Consider the following 17,141-nt stretch of genomic DNA (forward strand, 5'->3'; position numbering starts at 1 on the left):
AGCCAGCAGGGCAGGCAGCAGGAGCTAAAGGGAGAGGGGACAGGAGGTTTGTGCTGCATGGAGGAAGGGCTCTCTAGGGCTCTTCTGCACCTCAGCCATGACCTGGCAGGTTCCAGGAGCCCCCAAATCCATGCCCTGGGCAGTACCTTGTGGTTGTGGTAGGCTGAACGGCTGGTGTGCAAGCTGGCCAGGAGGCTCTTGGTCTGCTGCTGCACGCTGGAAGGGGCTGGCATGGACAGCAGCACAGTAGCCAGTTCCTGAGCTGCAATCTTATTCTTCTCCTAAGAACAGACAAACCCCATTATTCAGTATATTTACCATCACTCAGTGTACCTGCAGCTCCCCTCCCTCAACACCCTTTTGATAGCCTCCCTCCATTTACTATTTGACATTTAGGGAACACTTCACATGTCTACACGAGAAAAGTCCCTTTGAGATTTATGGGCTCCTACCCTGCTGTTTCTGTAAACGAGGTCACTCCTCAGCACAAAAAGCCCACCAGCGCTAAATGCAAATGCCAATTGTCATTCTAAACTAGTTTCAAACGCTTTTGGCTAAGGCAACTTTCAGATCAGTGCTCTGAGCAAAAGGGATGCGGCTCTGCTCCTATCAGGCCCCCGGGGCTGCAGGAGGTAGTGCTGAGCTCGCCCCTCCTCCCCAGCTCCAAAGCTCAGGAATGTATTCAGAAAGTTACTTGCCTTCTCGTTGACTGGTCCCACTGCAAAGCAGCTTTCCAGCGCTTCTAAAGAACTCACTACTAGCCTGGAGGGAGAGAGGAAAGCAGGCTTGAGTACAGCAACCCTTCTCTCTCCTTAGCACTTTGCTTTATGCGGGCTACAGTCATGAGTAGCTCAGAGACAGCTAACGAATGCCAAGTACAAAATCAAAGCATGATAAAACCTGCCACAGGCACCATGCATATCATTTCATTGTGTTACAGACCAGAGTTAAACCTGGCTCGCGCTCACAGACAAACTTAGGACTGCTTTAATAATCCACAGCTGAAAGACAGGGGCTTTTCTCTCCCAAAGAGGATAAAACATTTCCTTACGCAGCCTGCAGCAGGGATAACTTGGATTGTCTTGACAGTCCCAATTCACCATGGCCCCCAGACGTACAGATGACTGCAGATCAAGGCTGGCTATGACACATGGGAAAAAGCGGAACCGACTTTGCTAAGGGAGCAACGTTCTACTCGCTTGCTATTTTCACACAGGTTGCTCTTTCCAATTTGGACTTTCAGCACAAAATATTCCAGAGAAAAATTAACTCAGAGCACTGGGTGTGACCCCAAGCGAGGGATGCTGAGGAATCAGTGAGCAGGCTGGGAAAACACTTGTCCCGAGGGAAAACCTGATTTACAAGTGGCAGCAAAGTCCCTGTAGCAGCACACAGTTCAGGTAGAACTACCTGAAATGCCATCTGACACACCAGAAGGAGCAGGAAGATACAGGAAAAAGCAGGGAAGAGAGAGCATTAAGGGGGAAAATAGCAGTGTAGGATTGGAAGGTAGAAGGAACAATTGTCTGGTCTGGTGGTGATAAATAACATCTCCCTCCCCACAGCCACCCTCATACAGCTTGGAGGGAACAGAAGTGGGATAAGAAGGCACAAGGAAGGAACAAAGCAGAGAGGAGTCTGTCAAATAAGCAAAGTTATGCCGTGTAAAGCAAAAATCTGCAAACCACCTCATCTTTTGCTAAACCATCTGCCATGCAATGACCAGAATGTAAAGAAGCAAATGTCACTTGGAAAACAAAAAGAATCCCAGTCACCAAAAGCCACACCATGTGTTCTGTCTCTGACACACACGCATTCGTGCAGAGAAAAGGATGCCATACTAACCGGTCCAGGATGGTTAGGGACTCAGTGTCAGAACTTTGGGGGAGCAAAGAAAAAGGAAAAAAAAAAAAAATGTGTAAAGCTCACAGAAAAACTCCCTAGAACACAATCTAAGCAAAAGGCAAATTAAATGGGGAAATCAGGAAGCCAGGGGAGTGTCAGTCTAAGCAGGGTCTCTCTACCTGGGCAGCACACAACGGTCTGGAGCAAAACAAAGACAGAGATGAGCCAAGTCACCTCACACAGAGAAGCCAAGCAGCACTTAAAGCACCACCTAAAGCACCACCCAGGCTTAAATTCGAGTGCAGACACCACACTTGAATAGAAAAGCTGCCTCCTGCCTGCCATCAGCTGTTCCTACTCCAGAGGCCCTTCAGAAGGTAACACCAAATAGGGAGAATATTTTTTTTATATCTGAATTTTTAGAATATAATCCCACTGCTCTGAAAAACCAGAGAGTATGTCTGTGCTGAGAGGGACATCTTGTGGGGATGTCATGGCAGAGGAGGGAAGGAAAGGGAAAATAAACACAGGAAAAAATCCCATGGACTATTAGACAAAATATTAAAGGATGGCTGAACAGGTCCTTCAACTGGGCCTAAGTGGCACTTCAAGTCCTGAGCCTCCACCTGAGAATTTCAGTCAGACAAACTTAACCACCACTTCCTTACAGCTGAGCAGTGATTGTTGCCTCTGAAATGCTCATTTTTCAGCAGTACCACTTCCTCTTTGAGCTGTTTCCCTCCTGTCCTTGCTGCTTTTACAACCCTTATGATACAGACTGTATGAGTTCAAAGGAAAACAGAGCATGGACTTAAGAAAGAACACAGGTTCTTAAACAAAACTACATTTATGTCCAAGTCACCCTTGAGGTTTGGCTCTCAGCATGGATATGGGGGTTGAAAACCCAACACCTTCCCCAGCACAACAGCTCAGCCTGAGGCACAAGGCAAGTTGGTGGGAGCCACAAGCCTAAAGCAGGGTCACACACAAAGCCCGCCTCAAAACTGAGCTTAACTTCAGAGAGGCCTGACCTTTGTGAGCTCCAGAGACCAAAAAAGGGCCAACTTGAAATGAAAGAATGTACCACAGCAGCAGAAATTGCTTTGAACTCCTTGAGACTGCTGAAAAATGAACTAGGCAGCACAAGCAAGCACACAGCTCTACCCATCTACTGCACCAGATCAACCAAGAGCCACCACAAACCCCCCTACCAAGATAATCAAACCCAGATTTCAGTTGTTGCTGTGTAAGGCAGTGAGAACAACTCATGAATTCCCTCCAGTTCTCCAAGTCAGGAAAAGCACATGAGTACACCCAAGTGCCTGCCACAACAACCCATTTCCAAGGAGAAACAAGGGAAAGACTGGAAATACCTCTCCAGGACAGTCCCACTGGCAGCAGCAGGGGCAGCAGACTCGGTGTCCCCAGTGCCATTCCCTTGGTTGAGGTTTGGGGGACAAACGTTGCTCACAGAAGCAGATGGGAAGTCCTCGGGGGGCTCGTCAGGCCAGCCAAACTGCTCTTTGGTTTTGCCATAAATTTTAATGGAATCCATCATGGTGACTCCAGCAGGATCCACAGAAGCCCCAACTGTAGCGATGAGAGAAATTTCTTAAAAACTGAGAAAACTGTAGCTTTTGGATACAAACCAGCCTCGTTTCACAGGACCAGGACAGCAACTACATTGTCATTAATACACAGCCACTGACAGTGCCATCTCCTTTGCAAGGCCACTTTCCTTCTCTTGCCTCAGTGCAAAATCATTGAGCTGGACTACTGAAAGCTCACTCACAGCAGCAAGAAACTGGGCCATCAATAAAGTTATGAAACGTTCAGGGTTTCCCCCTCAGACTGTTTTTGCAGTCAGGGCAAATGAATGGATTGTGGCAACTCCCTGCTGTGAGGCGAAGCAGCTTCACCCCACCCAAACCAACCCATCAGCTGGTCAGAGCAAGCAGTGCACAGAGCCTTACTGAAGATGGTGAGCTTCTTGTCAGCCTGCAGGGCCTCCTCGCGGGTGAAGGGGAAGTCAAACCAGCGGGCCCGGGTCATGTTGAGCTGCATGGTGCGGCCGAAGATCTCCAGGTAGGAGGGAGCGCGCTCGATGGCCTGCGTGCCGATCTGGATCCGCATGCCTGTCATCACCATGGTGCTGTTGTTGTTGGTCACCTCGATGGTGAAACCCCCGGGCTGCAGAGAACAAACCACAGCTCAAAGGATCTGCATGCCCATCATCACCATGGTGCTGTTGCTGTTGGTCACCTCGATGGTGAAACCCCGGGGCTGCAGAAAACAAACCACAGCTCAAAGGATCTGCATGCCCATCATCACCATTGTACTGTTGTTGTTGGTCACCTCGATGGTGAAACCCCCGGGCTGCAGAAAACAAACCACAGCTCAAAACTCCCTCTGAAGGCAAGGACTCTGTACAGAGGTGCCTCCACTGTTTACTGAATTAGAGTATTTGTGCAGGGTCATTTGAACAAAGCAGTCTCCTTAAGGCAAGGCATGGTATCAACATGAACAGTAATGTCACCCAGAAGCCCAGCAGAGTCCCCAGACTGCCCCACTCACCTTTGTGTTGGCCACATACATGCCCGTGGAGTTGAGCCGGTGCTTGATCTGCTGGGCATTGTAGACCTGCAGCAGGTCATTGCCCCCGAACTCCACGTCTGTCAGCTGCTGGTTGTGCTCAAAGAAGTCAATGGGGAAGTTCACCTGGCTGGATGTGCGAGTTGCTAGAAGGGGAAAGAGATCCTTATGACAAAAGACATTCTAAACAGGCAAAGTTGTAGTAAAAAACCTGCAGAAACAACTCGCGTCCTTTGGAAAGTATTTCTATATACATCTGTTGGATTTTTTACTACTCAAACTTAGGAAGAAGAAGGTGAAAAAGAAGGACTCGTCTCTGTCTAAAAACTTCTATCTTCTTTTATATATATTACCGTATTTTAAAACTTTAAACTCCGAGTTTTCTACTATGTGATATTATACACTTTTATTTAAATTATGCACTAATAATCTTAGTTTTATTATTTAATTTTGGAAGCCTTCTCTACAGCTTCAGGTCAAATGCGGTGTTCTCTTGAGGGTCAGTGCCTACCAGCACAGAAAGCATAAAATTCTCAGTAACCAGGGTTCCAACATTCATCTGTGGAAATATTTTATCCACTTAGCCAGTACTTAGGTAATTGTCAGAATGACTGTTGTAAGTATTTAGATGATGCATATCAATCTTTACATCTCCATTAGTGTGCTGGATTGCAAGATAAGTGTGTATTCTCTTTGCCATCTGTTAGAGGTGGGGCAGTTATCTTCTGTTCATTGGGCAGTTTTCTTTCTCTCTTCCACAAGCCAATCCTCCCTCGAGGAGATAGCTTCTGTTATTAATTATTAATTATCTTTTGTTCATGGGTCATTGAGTGTCACTGCCTGGCTGATAAAATTCCATCATCCCAGTGGGAGATGCTCTGCCCAGGGGGAGGAGCCAAGCATTCCTACCTGGATCCAATCTAAGATTTTGGGACACCACAGCAGCCTTTTCCCACTGTATTCGCAGAGCAGCAGCTCTTTCCCACTGCATTCCCAGAGGAGCAGCTTTCTTCTCCACTGCATTCCCAGAGGAGCAGCTTTCTTCTCCACTGCATTCCCAGAGGAAGCCCAGGCCCATCTCCCCCAGCCCTGGAGCTCCAGAGGAAAATTCCCCCCTTGTGCAGGATCCTGCTCCAGCAGAAGCACAGCTGGCACTGCAGGAGGGCTGAGCCCCCCTGGGATGGGACTGTGCCACCTCCCTGACTGTGTCAGTGTTGTTTTGTATTACTGCATTGTTTATTTTATTTAAAAAAAATTCTTCCCAAATAAAGAACTGTTATTCCTGCTTCCATATATTTGCCTGAGAGCCCCTTAATTTCAAAATTATACCAATTCAGAGGGAGGGGGTTTACACTGCCCATTTGAGGGGAGGCTCCTGCCTTCCTTAGCAGACACCTGTCTTTTCATAACAAGACAGATTTTGGCACCTTGATCCTTTTCTACGAACAGAAGATAACTGCCACACCTCTAACAGATGGCAAACAGAACACACACTTATCTTGCACCCCAGGACCATGAGTCACAAAGGCCACGGGAGGAGCCCTTACTGATGGCGGCTGCCTTGCGCTTGCGCACGGGTTTCATGATGCTGATGACGCTGCTGGGCTGCAGAGAGGGCTGCAGCCAGTAGGATGTGTTCTCCACGTTGGCCATGTAGATCCTCAGGCTGCCATCCTCACACAGCAGGATCATGGTGGTCCTCTGCTGCTCGTTGCAGGCCGTGTGACGGATGGCCACCATGTCCTGGATCTGCAAGGCAAGGCAAGGGCTTGGTAACTCTTGACTGGAGAAATAAACTCTTTGTATTAGAAAGGCTGCCAAGACTCTGGAAATCTGGTTGATAGAAGAACAAGAAACCAAATTTTAAGTGTCAAAAATACAGGGAACCCTGACTAACCTTTGCTTTGGCTGGCAAGGTCTTAATCTCCTGAATGAGGAAGGTGTCTGGCTTCACCATCACCACCAGTGGGACACCCGTGGTCTGCTGGACACAGCACACCAGGCCAGGGTGGTTCATCACCTCAGACCACTGACACAGGGCTGGAGAAGTCTTACTGCCACCATTGGAACTGCAAAGGACAAAGGGAACAATGACATTTGTTTAAGGAGCAGCACAAGCAAAACCACACAAATTTCACTGCGCTCAAATCAGTTAAAGCTTTGTCCTGAGCAGGGAATCAAGCACTGCATCGATGACAAGTGAGAAACCTGAAACCATCACCACAGTGGGCAGAAACCACGAGTACCCCTGTCTTCAGCCCTGATCCTTACCCTGCAAACTTGAAGAAAAACTGGCTTAGTGTTGCATTTTTGCCCCAAATCAAGGAGGCAATTTATAAATGGCTTTCAGCGATGATTTCATCTGAATGGATGAACAATTCCATATTTCAACACATCTAGCAGCAACAAGCAAAGGCTACTGCAGGAGAATCAGTGTCTGCTCACTGGAAAAAGTGGAAACAGAACTGCAAAAAGATTAAGGCAAACTCAGCTGGAGTTCAGGAGCTCTTGGAACCTGACCCTCCTTCAGAGCCCACTAGTGACAGTGCCTTTGTGTCAGGCCAGTGAAGAGTCTGTGGCCTGAGTGCCCAGCCCCTGCACTGTGTATCAGAAAGCAAAATAGAACTGTCTTTTTCTTGCCACATTCATAGAGTAAGAGATTGGTTTCTCTCAAGGGAGTCTGAAAATCAGCCTTAACATGCACAATGCACAAGGTCCACTGCAGCAGTGGTGCTGAAAGGAAACAAAGACTTCCTTCCCGGCCGCCTCGGCGAGGGCGGATAATCCCATCGGTTCCAGCGGCTGCACCTCGAGCAGCTCACTCTGTGCAGCTCCACTGCTCTGCACACACCTTTCTGCTCTGAAATCCTGCTGGGAGGACAAAATGCATGTGTGGCTCACTGCTGAAACAGCCAGTTTTGGTTTCTAATCATTCTGCAACTGGGATATCATGGAATTCCTGAGCTGGAAGCGACCCACAAGGATCACCCAAGTCCATTAGGACAGAAGAACCATGAAAAGTAGCAAGAAATCATCGGCCAACAGGGAATCTTCACCGCACTGCTTGGCCATTCAGAGCAGGGATGCTTAATAATACACTGTATTTATTAAAGAAAGAAAGAAATAAAAATGCAGGGAGTGTTCCCCAGGATCCTCACCTCTTGATGTTAATTGGGAAGAGCCGCTGCACTTCCAGGCTGGCTCGGCTGATGGTGGCTGCGAAGGATTTGCCTTGGCAGTAGCTGAAGAACAACATCTGCAGCACGTGGGAGTAATAGACTGACACCCCCCCTCCTGCCACCTGGCCATTGCTGTCCTGGGGGATCCAGAGAAATGCCAACATTTAACACAGACACAAATATCCCCAAACACTCTGTCAAGCTTTTAAATTTACGATGGAATTATTCCCAAAGCCGCCCCTCCTCCCCAGCAGTAAGAGAACAGAGCCCTAAATGACAATTTTCTAAGCTGAACTCCTGGGTGAACTCATCCATCAGACACTTCAAAGGCTCTGGGAGGGGATGCTGAGCCTGCACACCCGGAGGCTGTAGGTAACACCCTCAGCGCTGTGTGACAGTGTCACATGGAGTATCCCTTGGATGCCCAGCTCATAAAAGACCTTCCTGAAAGCCTCCTTCCCATCTATTCCTGTTTTGAAGCAGCTAGGGTAAAAACACTAGAGAGATTTTAAAGGTCATCCTCAAGAGAAGAAACAAAGCCTGATTGCAGCTCTCCAGCCCCAGCCATGGTGATTTATCCCTTCTGCTCCGGCACCTTTGGAGTGCCTTGCTCTGAGAACAGCACTGCTCTGAAGGCATCTCCCCGCTGAGAAATCCTGCTGGGCATGACTTCAGAGCCAGCCATGGAAAACATGCTCCATTTTCTAGATGAAAGGATCAAGGGGTTTAATTTTCACCCCCACCTCCTTTTACTGTAAGGATATTTCTCTCTTTAGAGGAATGAGAAAGCTCCTTGATCTAGATCAGGGGGCTTGAAAGGAGAAGGGAAAAAAAAAAGAAACTTCTGCCTTCAAACAGAAGATGCAAAAAAAAGAGAGAAAGGGAAGTCAGCAGCACCTTCAGGTCCTCGTGGTTGACTTCAAGCACATTGGTGACATAGAAGGGCCCGTGCTGGGCACTGCTGGCCTCCTCCATGAGCTGTGTGTAGATGTAGCCAGCAGAGGACATGATCACAATGATGTTCTTCCCCTCCTCGTTGAACAGGAAAGTGACATCCCTGATTTTGGAACTCGGTAGGAGGAAGTAGAAAGTTGGACTCAAGGCATCTACTGAGAGGTCATAAATCTGTGGGAAGAACCAAAGAAATAATTAACTACAATGAGTATCAAGGTAGAATTAACTGCTATGATACAGAACAGTGCAAATGAACAAGGGCTGAGATGAGGGAATCCCCATGAGGTGTTACAGTTTGGGGCTTTTTTTATCTTTGAGTTCTTTGGGTTTGCTTTTCCTTGCAAGAACAGCCCAAACATCTCAAATTTATATTTCCAATTAATTTCTAAGAATATTACCACATTCTCCCACATGCAACTCCCTGAGTATCCAGACTCTGATGTCTGCCAGAAGCTCTATCATCAACAGCTCATGGCCAGACATACCTTCACAAAGTCTGCAGTGACAATGGCCAGCTCTGTTTGAGATCCTGGCAGCCACACGGCTTTGATGATGAAATTCCCAGTGGCCAGTTGGGGATGAAGCACCAAATGATCAGAGACTGATCCAGAGCTGCTGAATGTTAACACATGGCAATCCTGGAGTAATGGAGAAAATTGGTTAAGTATTAAAATAAAGTGTTTACAAATATTTGAAGCCAAGAATGGAGTTAAAAGTCAGCATTTCTCTTACAGCAAATAATGATTCAGAGAATCTAAATCTCAATTTCCTGCACTGAAGATAAATGACATGAAGGTTTGAAAAGAAAAACACTACAGAGAATGCAGCTTTTTCTCAGCTAAATAACACATCTGTAAATTCTGCACAGGGAAAGTTGAATCTAAATTTGGGGGAATACAAAAAAGAGGAATCCTTGCCAAAGAACACTAATTGTTACAGACTAGTTTTAACACACTAAGTTTGATATGACTAAACCTTGACTCTTGTCTTAAAACAAAATAACAAAATCAGCCTAAATACAATAAGAAATACTATTTCAAAGCACTGTCTCATTAATCATATTGTTCATACAGGGTCTGCTTTTTATACCTTATCTATCTAGTAGGAAAGTGAATCAGGAGCTGAATTAGTGACAGAACTTTGGAGGCAGCTCCGTGCTAACTCCTCAGAGCAAACAGTGCTGCTCCAGCTGGCTTTCAGCTGATGTTTGCAGCTCCCTGGAAAAGGCTTTGGCAGGCACTTACCTTCAGCCCACACACAGCCAGGTAGTCCTCCTTGCAGGGATTCCCAGTCAGGCTCAGCACAGTGAACGGGACGGGCGCCGATGCCAGGCGGGTGAGGGTCAGCTTCCTTTTGCTGGAGTCGGCTTGTTTCAGCAGGGCTGAGAGCTGGAGCACTGTGATCTGCACCACAGCACGAGCTCAGTTATCTGACTGTAACTGAGGGCAGTCAGGCACTTCAATTCCAGATCCCAGTTACAGAACCAGAACCACAGATTGAACTTGGTTATCTGACTGTACTTGAGGGCAGTCAGGCACTTCAATTCCAGATCCCAGTTACAGAAACAGAACCACAAACTGAACTTGGTTATCTGACTGTAACTGAGGGCAGTCAGGCACTTCAATTCCAGATCCCACAGTTACAGAAACAGAACCACAGATTGAACTTGGTTATCTGACTGTAACTGAGGGCAGTCAGGCACTTCAATTCCAGATCCCAGTTACAAAAGCAGAACCACAGATTTAACTTGGTTATCTGACTGTACCTGAGGGCAGTCAGGCACTTCAATTCCAGATCCCAGTTACAAAAGCAGAACCACAGATTGAACTTGGTTATCTGACTGTAACTGAGGGCAGTCAGGCATTTCAATTCCAGATCCCAGTTACAGAAACAGAACCACAGATTGAACTTGGTTATCTGACTGTAACTGAGGGCAGTCAGGCATTTCAATTCCAGATCCCACAGTTACAGAACCAGAACTACAGACTGAACTTGGTCATTCAACTCTGCAACTGAGGGGAATCAGGCATTTCACTTCCAGATCCCACAGTTATTCAGTTGATTCTGAATCAGAATCATCAAGGCTGGAAGGGATCCATGAGATCACCGAGTCCAACCATCACCCCAGAACCACCATAATCACCCCTAACTACATCCCCAAGTGCCATGTCCAGACACTTCTTGAACACCTCCAGAGTTGGTGACTCTATCACTTCTCTGGGTGACTTATTCCAATGTCTGGGCAACTTATTCCAAAGTCTGACTACTCCTGCAGACAAATTTTTGCTTATATTAACCTCCCTTAGTGCACCTTAAGGCCATTTCCTCTTGTCATTTCTCTGAGTCATGGACCACCCGACTCCAAGATCCTCTCAGGTGGCTGCAGTGATGTGGGTGATGGCAGTGAGTTGTTCTCACTGCTCCTGCTGCAGAACTTTTCTTCCTAACAGTTTTTCCTACAAGAGGTTCCCCATAGCTACGCAAAACTTCACACCAGATATCAAGACAGGCAGAACAAACCTTAGTCCTGCCTGTTCCTCGGCACTGTTCCCTCTCCCTGGGAACCCAGTGCATCCAGCACTGTGCCATTTCCCTGGGAACCCAGTGCATCCAGCACTGTGCCATTTCCCTGGGAATCCAGTGCATCCAGCACTGTTCCACTTCCCTGGGAATCCAGTGCATCCAGCACTGTTCCACTTCACTTGGAAACCCCAGGATGCTGCACAGCTCCCCTTCCCTCGGGAGCCCAGGGCTCCAGCACAGTTCCCTTTCCCTGGAAGCCCAGGGCTCCAGCAGAGTTCCCTTTCCCTGGAAGCCCAGGGCTCCAGCACAGTTCCCTTTCCCTGGGAGCCCAGGGCTCCAGCACAGTTCCCTTTCCCTGGGAGCCCAGGGCTCCAGCACAGTTCCCTTTCCCTGGGAGCCCAGGGCTCCAGCACAGTTCCCCTCCCTCGGGAGCCCAGGGCTCCAGCACAGTTCCCTTTCCCTGGGAGCACAGGGCTCCAGCACAGTTCCCTTTCCCTGGGAACCCAGGGCTCCAGCACAGTTCCCTTTCCCTGGGAACCCAGGGCTCCAACACAGTTCCCTTTCCCTGGGAACCCAGGGCTCCAACACAGTTTCCCTCCCTCAGGAGCCCAGGGCTCCAGCACAGTTCCCCTCCCTCGGGAGCCCAGGGTTCCAGCACAGTTCCCCTCCCTCGGGAGCCCAGGGCTCCAGCACAGTTCCCTTTCCCTGGGAGCCCAGGGCTCCAGCACAGTTCCCCTCCCTCAGGAGCCCAGGGCTCCAGCACAGTTCCCCTCCCTCGGGAGCCCAGGGCTCCAGCACAGTTCCCTTTCCCTGGGAGCCCAGGGCTCCAGCACAGTTCCCCTCCCTCGGGAGCCCAGGGTTCCAGCACTGTTCCCCTCCCTCGGGAGCAGGGCTCCGTGGGGGCTCACCTTGCCCTTCTCGTGGCTCACAGCCAGGTGCTGGCGGCGGCCGTGGGGCGAGGACAGCACGCACATGGCCACGCGCCGCAGCACGTGCGCGCTGATCAGCTGCCGGATGGTCTGGCCCTGGTCCCCGCTGTAGTTCATGCGCACGTTCTCAAAGGCGCCTTCCTGCGAGCCGAGGGTGGGGACCTGAGCCGGGGGAAGCACCAGAGGGTGTCACTGGAATGTCTCTGTTTAAAAGCCACTCCCCCCATCCACACTGTTCATTCCTTTTGTTCCGTACCATCAACTGATCTGTCATTTCTACTGATTTGTCCAAAGTGTGGAGCTCACTGAGAGCCTGCTGGGCACGGCTGCTGCTCCCCATGGCTGAAGCTTGCTGGAAGTTGACCTGGATGGCATCCATCAGGAAATTCAGCATCTCCAGCACCAAAGGTGCAAAGGAAAAGTTGGCCTACAAGAAACAGATCAGGCAAATGAGAAACAAGAGATGGGAGCTGCACATGAACTGCTTTTTAAAGCCTGACACCCCTTTATGACCCTCTCATCTCAGCTTATAACCAACCCAGCCTGCCCAAGATCCTCATTATAACCCATCTCTGTTTAGAAGCTGACAATTATACCTGGGACTGCAGCTCCTCTCGACAGCCCTCCACGTTTCTGCACAGGCTGCTCTTTTTGGGCTTCTCCTCGTCGGGGCCCTTGCCCTCGCTGATGGTGACCTTGGCCTTCTCAGCCGGGGACGTGCTGGCGTGGCGGATGACGCTCTCGGGCACGCGGGGCTCGCTCTGGAAGGCTGATTCCTTCATGGTAGAGCTCATCCCACTGCTGGGAGTTCTCTTCACCAACGCCTGGGAATGACAGAGTAACGCTAAAACCCCAAACCAGGCTCAAACTGGCTATACTGATGAAGTGAACACAGATTGTAAAAGCAGCAATTCAAGCATAGTTCTAAAGAAATAGCATCCTGCATGTGAGTCTCCACCCAAGGATTAAAAACTTTCCATATTTAAGATATAACTATTTCATTTGCTGCTAGTGGAAAACATGGGAAAAGCTGTTTTTTGCTGTGCAGCAAATTCTGTAAAGGCAGGTAGCATCTCAGGAGTCACTAGGATGCAGATTTACCAATGCTCTTATTTGGTGCAAAAAAATTAATTTCCAGGCAAGCTGTAAATTCTGAGGGTTCATTATAAAGTCAAAGCCTTCAAGTCTTAACACTTCTGAGTACTCAAATCCTGACATAACCTACTGCAGAACAGAAAATTGCAAAGGACTTGAAAATGAAGACATAAAGAATTTACCAGGCAGCTGCCATCCTCTTTGGCTCCACAGTCACAGAAGAAGGATCCGTACTTGGCGTAAGAAATCTCATGATCCTTGTGACAAACTTTAGCACAAACTGTGCAAACACCAACCCCATCAACCATCTTGCAAGTGTGACAGTGGTACCTGCCCAAAATAAGCCAGGTGAGTTTTGACAGGCAGTGCCTTGAGGCTCACAAACTACACTAGTTTCCTTCCCAGTGGCCAGAAATAACACACTGAAACTCTGAACACAAGCTTGAGATTCTTACCAGTGTTGATTCATGAATTCTTTCTGTGTGATGGTGAAGGTACAGAGTTTATTACAGAGAGAATCTTCATCCTATCCAGAAGAAAATCGTTTTAGGAAGGTGTTCTAACTGCAGCTACAGTAAAGTACGTGTACAGAATAAATTCCCCAGACACCAAAGACACATTTTAAGAATAGCAAATTTTAGCAACACTGAGCTAGAAGGCAGCTGGTATCAAACCACATGGAGAGAGGAGATGGTGACACATTGTAGTAACACAAAATGGTTAACAGAAAAAAAATAAATTGTAACAAAAAAATTGATACAAAAAATTAAGGACACATTCTAACAGCTTTTTCTCACTACTCAACAGAAGTTATATTACTAATCTAAGTTGCTTGCTGATACAAAAACTACTAATTTCCAGCCAACCAGCAGGAACAAGCCTATTTTATTCCATTTCTTCATTTTTTAATTTAAAAAAATTTAAATATTTGTTGACATCACAAAGTTAACACATCTATGCGGAAATGACAGATCCTCTCCTCCAGACCTGACATGGGTCGTTCACTCAGTGAACACAAAATCTCAATTGATAAGCCGAGTGATTTGGGAGGTTCAAAGTAAGCCCTCCTGTCCTTTTGCAGCATCCACTGTGCCTGCTGCCTACCGAGTCCTCAGCCTGGGAGTCCTCCTCCTCCACAGCCAGCTCCTCCACCCAGTCCGAGTCCACCTCGATGGCGCGCTCCTCGCCGTCCACGGAGAGGTGGCTGGGGCCCTGCCCGCTGCTCTGGCTCAGGGCGTTGGTGACATCGGCCAGGTAGGACACGATGTGGCACGTGCACTCCAGGATTGTCACGTGCTGGGGAGCAGAAGGCAAGGAAAATCACAGGAGAGTCACCCCCTGGTCAAATGGCTTTAAAATTCCCACCAGGCAACCAAACCAAACCAGGACAGCTGAATTCGTGACTGGGAGTCATTCCTGCAAGGGCAGCACCAGCACAAGTCTTACCTTCCCTTGCATGACGTTGGCATTCATTTTCTCTACCACGTTCTTTTGAGACAGGTATTTCTTGCTGCAACACAGAACACTGGGAATTACTACAGAATGGTTCAGGATGGAAAGGATCCTAAAGCCCATCTCATCCCACCCCCTGCCATGGGCAGGGACACCTTCCACTATCCCAAGCTGGACCAAGCCCCATCCAACCTGGCCTGGAACACTCCTTGGGATGAGGAGTCCAAAATCCCTCACTCCAGCTGACAGTCTTTGAGAAGAATAAACTCAGTCCTGACCAACTGCTTCAAGCATTCAGTTTGCTTTAGATTAACAACAGGGAATGCATAAATGCAGTAATTAAACCACCCAGAGTAACAAAACAAAATATGATTGTTTGGAACAGATGGACATGAATCAGCCTCCCTCAGACACTGTATCCCGAACAACAAACAATAAACTAAGAGAGAAAGAATTATCTGTAAACACAAATTTCTGTCCCCAAAATAAATTTTAAAACCCCACAAATGAAGCATCAACAGTACAGAGTTCACTCTTACCATCTGCCCAGCCAGTCCACAGCAGCACCATGAAGCTGGAGGTGTCCTGCCCCTTGTCCTGCACTGGCCAAAGTTGCCATGACGACCATCAGCTCAGGAAAGCCCGTGCCATCCCCATTGGCCAACATCTCTGTTGCCATTGGTATCAGAGTGCTGAGCAGAACAGTGCACACGCCTTCCCCCACTTGGCTGAGCAAAAAGAGGAGAGTTTCACACAGGTACCACAAAGAACCAGCACAACCCACACAAGATTGCTCTAGAGAACATTTGCAGAGCACACACAAGACAGGACCAAGGCCGTGCTTTACCTGTTCTCCCGAACAATGTAAGTGGTCAGGAGCTGCAGCAGCTGCCTGTTCTCCTGCACCACGTCCAGCTGGTCCGAGTCCTTGGGGGGGGACATGGTCATCCTGGTCAGCCAGGCCTGCAGTCTCACGGGCTCCACACAGGCCAGCTGGGCCAGGGAGCCGCAGAGGCGCAGCAGGCTGGGGTTGGGGCTCTTCTCAGCTGGGGGGAAAGTTACTGTCAGTGACAGATGCTCCAAGGAGCATGTGTGAAAATGGCTTTCCTGGAAAGCGTGAAGCTGTGACCCCACTCCCTCCCACAGATTTTCTTCCAAGCACCTTGCAATCTCAGACAACACAAGAGCAGTGTGAAGTGGAAAAGGCAGGATGGAGGAGATCCTACTGGCACTTACTCAGCTGGAAGAGCTTGGTGAAGAATTTCAGCACCCTGTTACAGAACTTGGCCGAGAGGTTCTCGTTGGCCGTCGCCATCATGATCTGCACCAGCTCTCCACTGTAAAGAGCAGAGAATTAAGTCAGCTTTGTAAAGAGCAGCCCATTCCCCTTCTCCACTGGCTCCACTTCTCTCCACCCTCACGTTTCAGGCTGGCAGGAGTTTGTTAGCACTGCTCAGCAGCCAAACCACAGAAACTGCTTTCAGCCAAACAGCAAACCCAGCTCAGACCAAAACTCATAAATGGGCTCCTCAGTAGCATTTTCAGTGTTCTCTACATATCCAGTCACAAAAGGGCCTGAACTGGCTCCAAAACAGAAGTCAAGATTTTCTTGCCTATCTTTCCCTTCCATGCTAACAGTGCACAGCCACCAGGCTGCTTTCATTCTGAACTGTTCAACAGGTAGAGAGAAAAACAGGGCAATGGTCAGCTTTCTGATAGAGAAAGCCTCTTCTCTTGCTCACCTCATACTCAGAACACTGTGATTGTGCTAGGCTATTTCTATCACAACTGTTCTAGGCTGCTGCCAGCACAATTTATCTTTAGGATTCTAAGGCAGGCCAACCCTCCCCCCCCCACCCTTATAATTATCAACCTGTGGCCTCACAGAAGCACTGAGAGAATTTGGGATTTTGCAGCTTGGTCTGTAAGTGCCTTATGGAGCAGCATCTCTCAGAAACCTGCTCTGACAGAACAATTATCCTGTAAGATTCCCCACTGATAATCACTGTGAGGCCTCTCTCAATATCTGATTTGGCCAAAGATCCAGGTCCTCTCCCCCCAGAGTCTCTCCCACTCTCCTGCACTGCCTGAAGGATATTCTGGCTCTACAGAGTCTGTATTTTCCTGTACAATGGCATTAACATCACCTTGCTGTCTACACTGACAAGCTAACAGAAAACGGATGAGAAATGAAGTCCTTGAGCTACAACTTCCACGGTGACTTCACCTTTCTGAAAAGAACTCCTCCATGGCTTTTCTGGCCTGGCTGCTCTCCAGCTGTTTCTCCAGATGCTGCAAACATTCCTCCAAGATGGACTCATCCAAGCCACTGAGGATTAAGAGGGATAGGTAAGGATCAAATACATGAGGATGAAATAAGAACATCTAAAAACAATTTCAACAGTCACAACAGTTCTGAGAGGCCAGAAGTGATCTATTTGCCATTACAATTCCAGTAATTTTTCCACCAATTGAAAGCAGCTATTCCTCCAACAGACAGAGGAGAAAAACAACTGATGAATGAACAACTTTACATAATCACCAACAAATCCACCAAGTTAGAACAAAGGGA

General features: G+C 48.3%; 1 protein-coding gene across 6 annotated transcripts in view; it reads right to left on the minus strand.

Annotated features, from left to right (window-relative positions):
- Nucleotides 1-17,141, minus strand: part of UBR4 (ubiquitin protein ligase E3 component n-recognin 4) — an 88,682-nt gene that overhangs the window by 51,236 nt on the left and 20,305 nt on the right. For 4 of the 6 annotated variants that reach the window (XM_077788201.2, XM_077788200.2, XM_085559026.1 and 1 more), the window contains exons 30-52: nucleotides 16,797-16,898; nucleotides 15,806-15,906; nucleotides 15,417-15,615; nucleotides 15,109-15,297; nucleotides 14,564-14,627; nucleotides 14,222-14,413; nucleotides 13,573-13,643; nucleotides 13,300-13,447; nucleotides 12,619-12,846; nucleotides 12,279-12,449; nucleotides 12,002-12,184; nucleotides 9,815-9,973; nucleotides 9,056-9,208; nucleotides 8,514-8,741; nucleotides 7,596-7,753; nucleotides 6,335-6,506; nucleotides 5,985-6,186; nucleotides 4,420-4,583; nucleotides 3,819-4,035; nucleotides 3,219-3,435; nucleotides 1,846-1,878; nucleotides 699-762; nucleotides 147-281 (exon numbers count right to left, since the gene is read on the minus strand). In XM_077788201.2, coding sequence (XP_077644327.1) covers nucleotides 147-281; nucleotides 699-762; nucleotides 1,846-1,878; nucleotides 3,219-3,435; nucleotides 3,819-4,035; nucleotides 4,420-4,583; nucleotides 5,985-6,186; nucleotides 6,335-6,506; nucleotides 7,596-7,753; nucleotides 8,514-8,741; nucleotides 9,056-9,208; nucleotides 9,815-9,973; nucleotides 12,002-12,184; nucleotides 12,279-12,449; nucleotides 12,619-12,846; nucleotides 13,300-13,447; nucleotides 13,573-13,643; nucleotides 14,222-14,413; nucleotides 14,564-14,627; nucleotides 15,109-15,297; nucleotides 15,417-15,615; nucleotides 15,806-15,906; nucleotides 16,797-16,898 — 3,550 coding nt within the window. The remainder of the gene's footprint in view (nucleotides 1-146; nucleotides 282-698; nucleotides 763-1,845; nucleotides 1,879-3,218; nucleotides 3,436-3,818; nucleotides 4,036-4,419; nucleotides 4,584-5,984; nucleotides 6,187-6,334; nucleotides 6,507-7,595; nucleotides 7,754-8,513; nucleotides 8,742-9,055; nucleotides 9,209-9,814; nucleotides 9,974-12,001; nucleotides 12,185-12,278; nucleotides 12,450-12,618; nucleotides 12,847-13,299; nucleotides 13,448-13,572; nucleotides 13,644-14,221; nucleotides 14,414-14,563; nucleotides 14,628-15,108; nucleotides 15,298-15,416; nucleotides 15,616-15,805; nucleotides 15,907-16,796; nucleotides 16,899-17,141) is intronic. The other 2 variants (XM_077788202.2, XM_085559027.1) reach the window with 1 other exon arrangement.

Source organism: Lonchura striata, chromosome 21 (assembly GCF_050655825.1).
Source record: "Lonchura striata isolate lonStrDom1 chromosome 21, ASM5065582v1, whole genome shotgun sequence".
In the NCBI taxonomy this organism is placed as follows: Eukaryota; Metazoa; Chordata; class Aves; order Passeriformes; family Estrildidae; genus Lonchura; species Lonchura striata.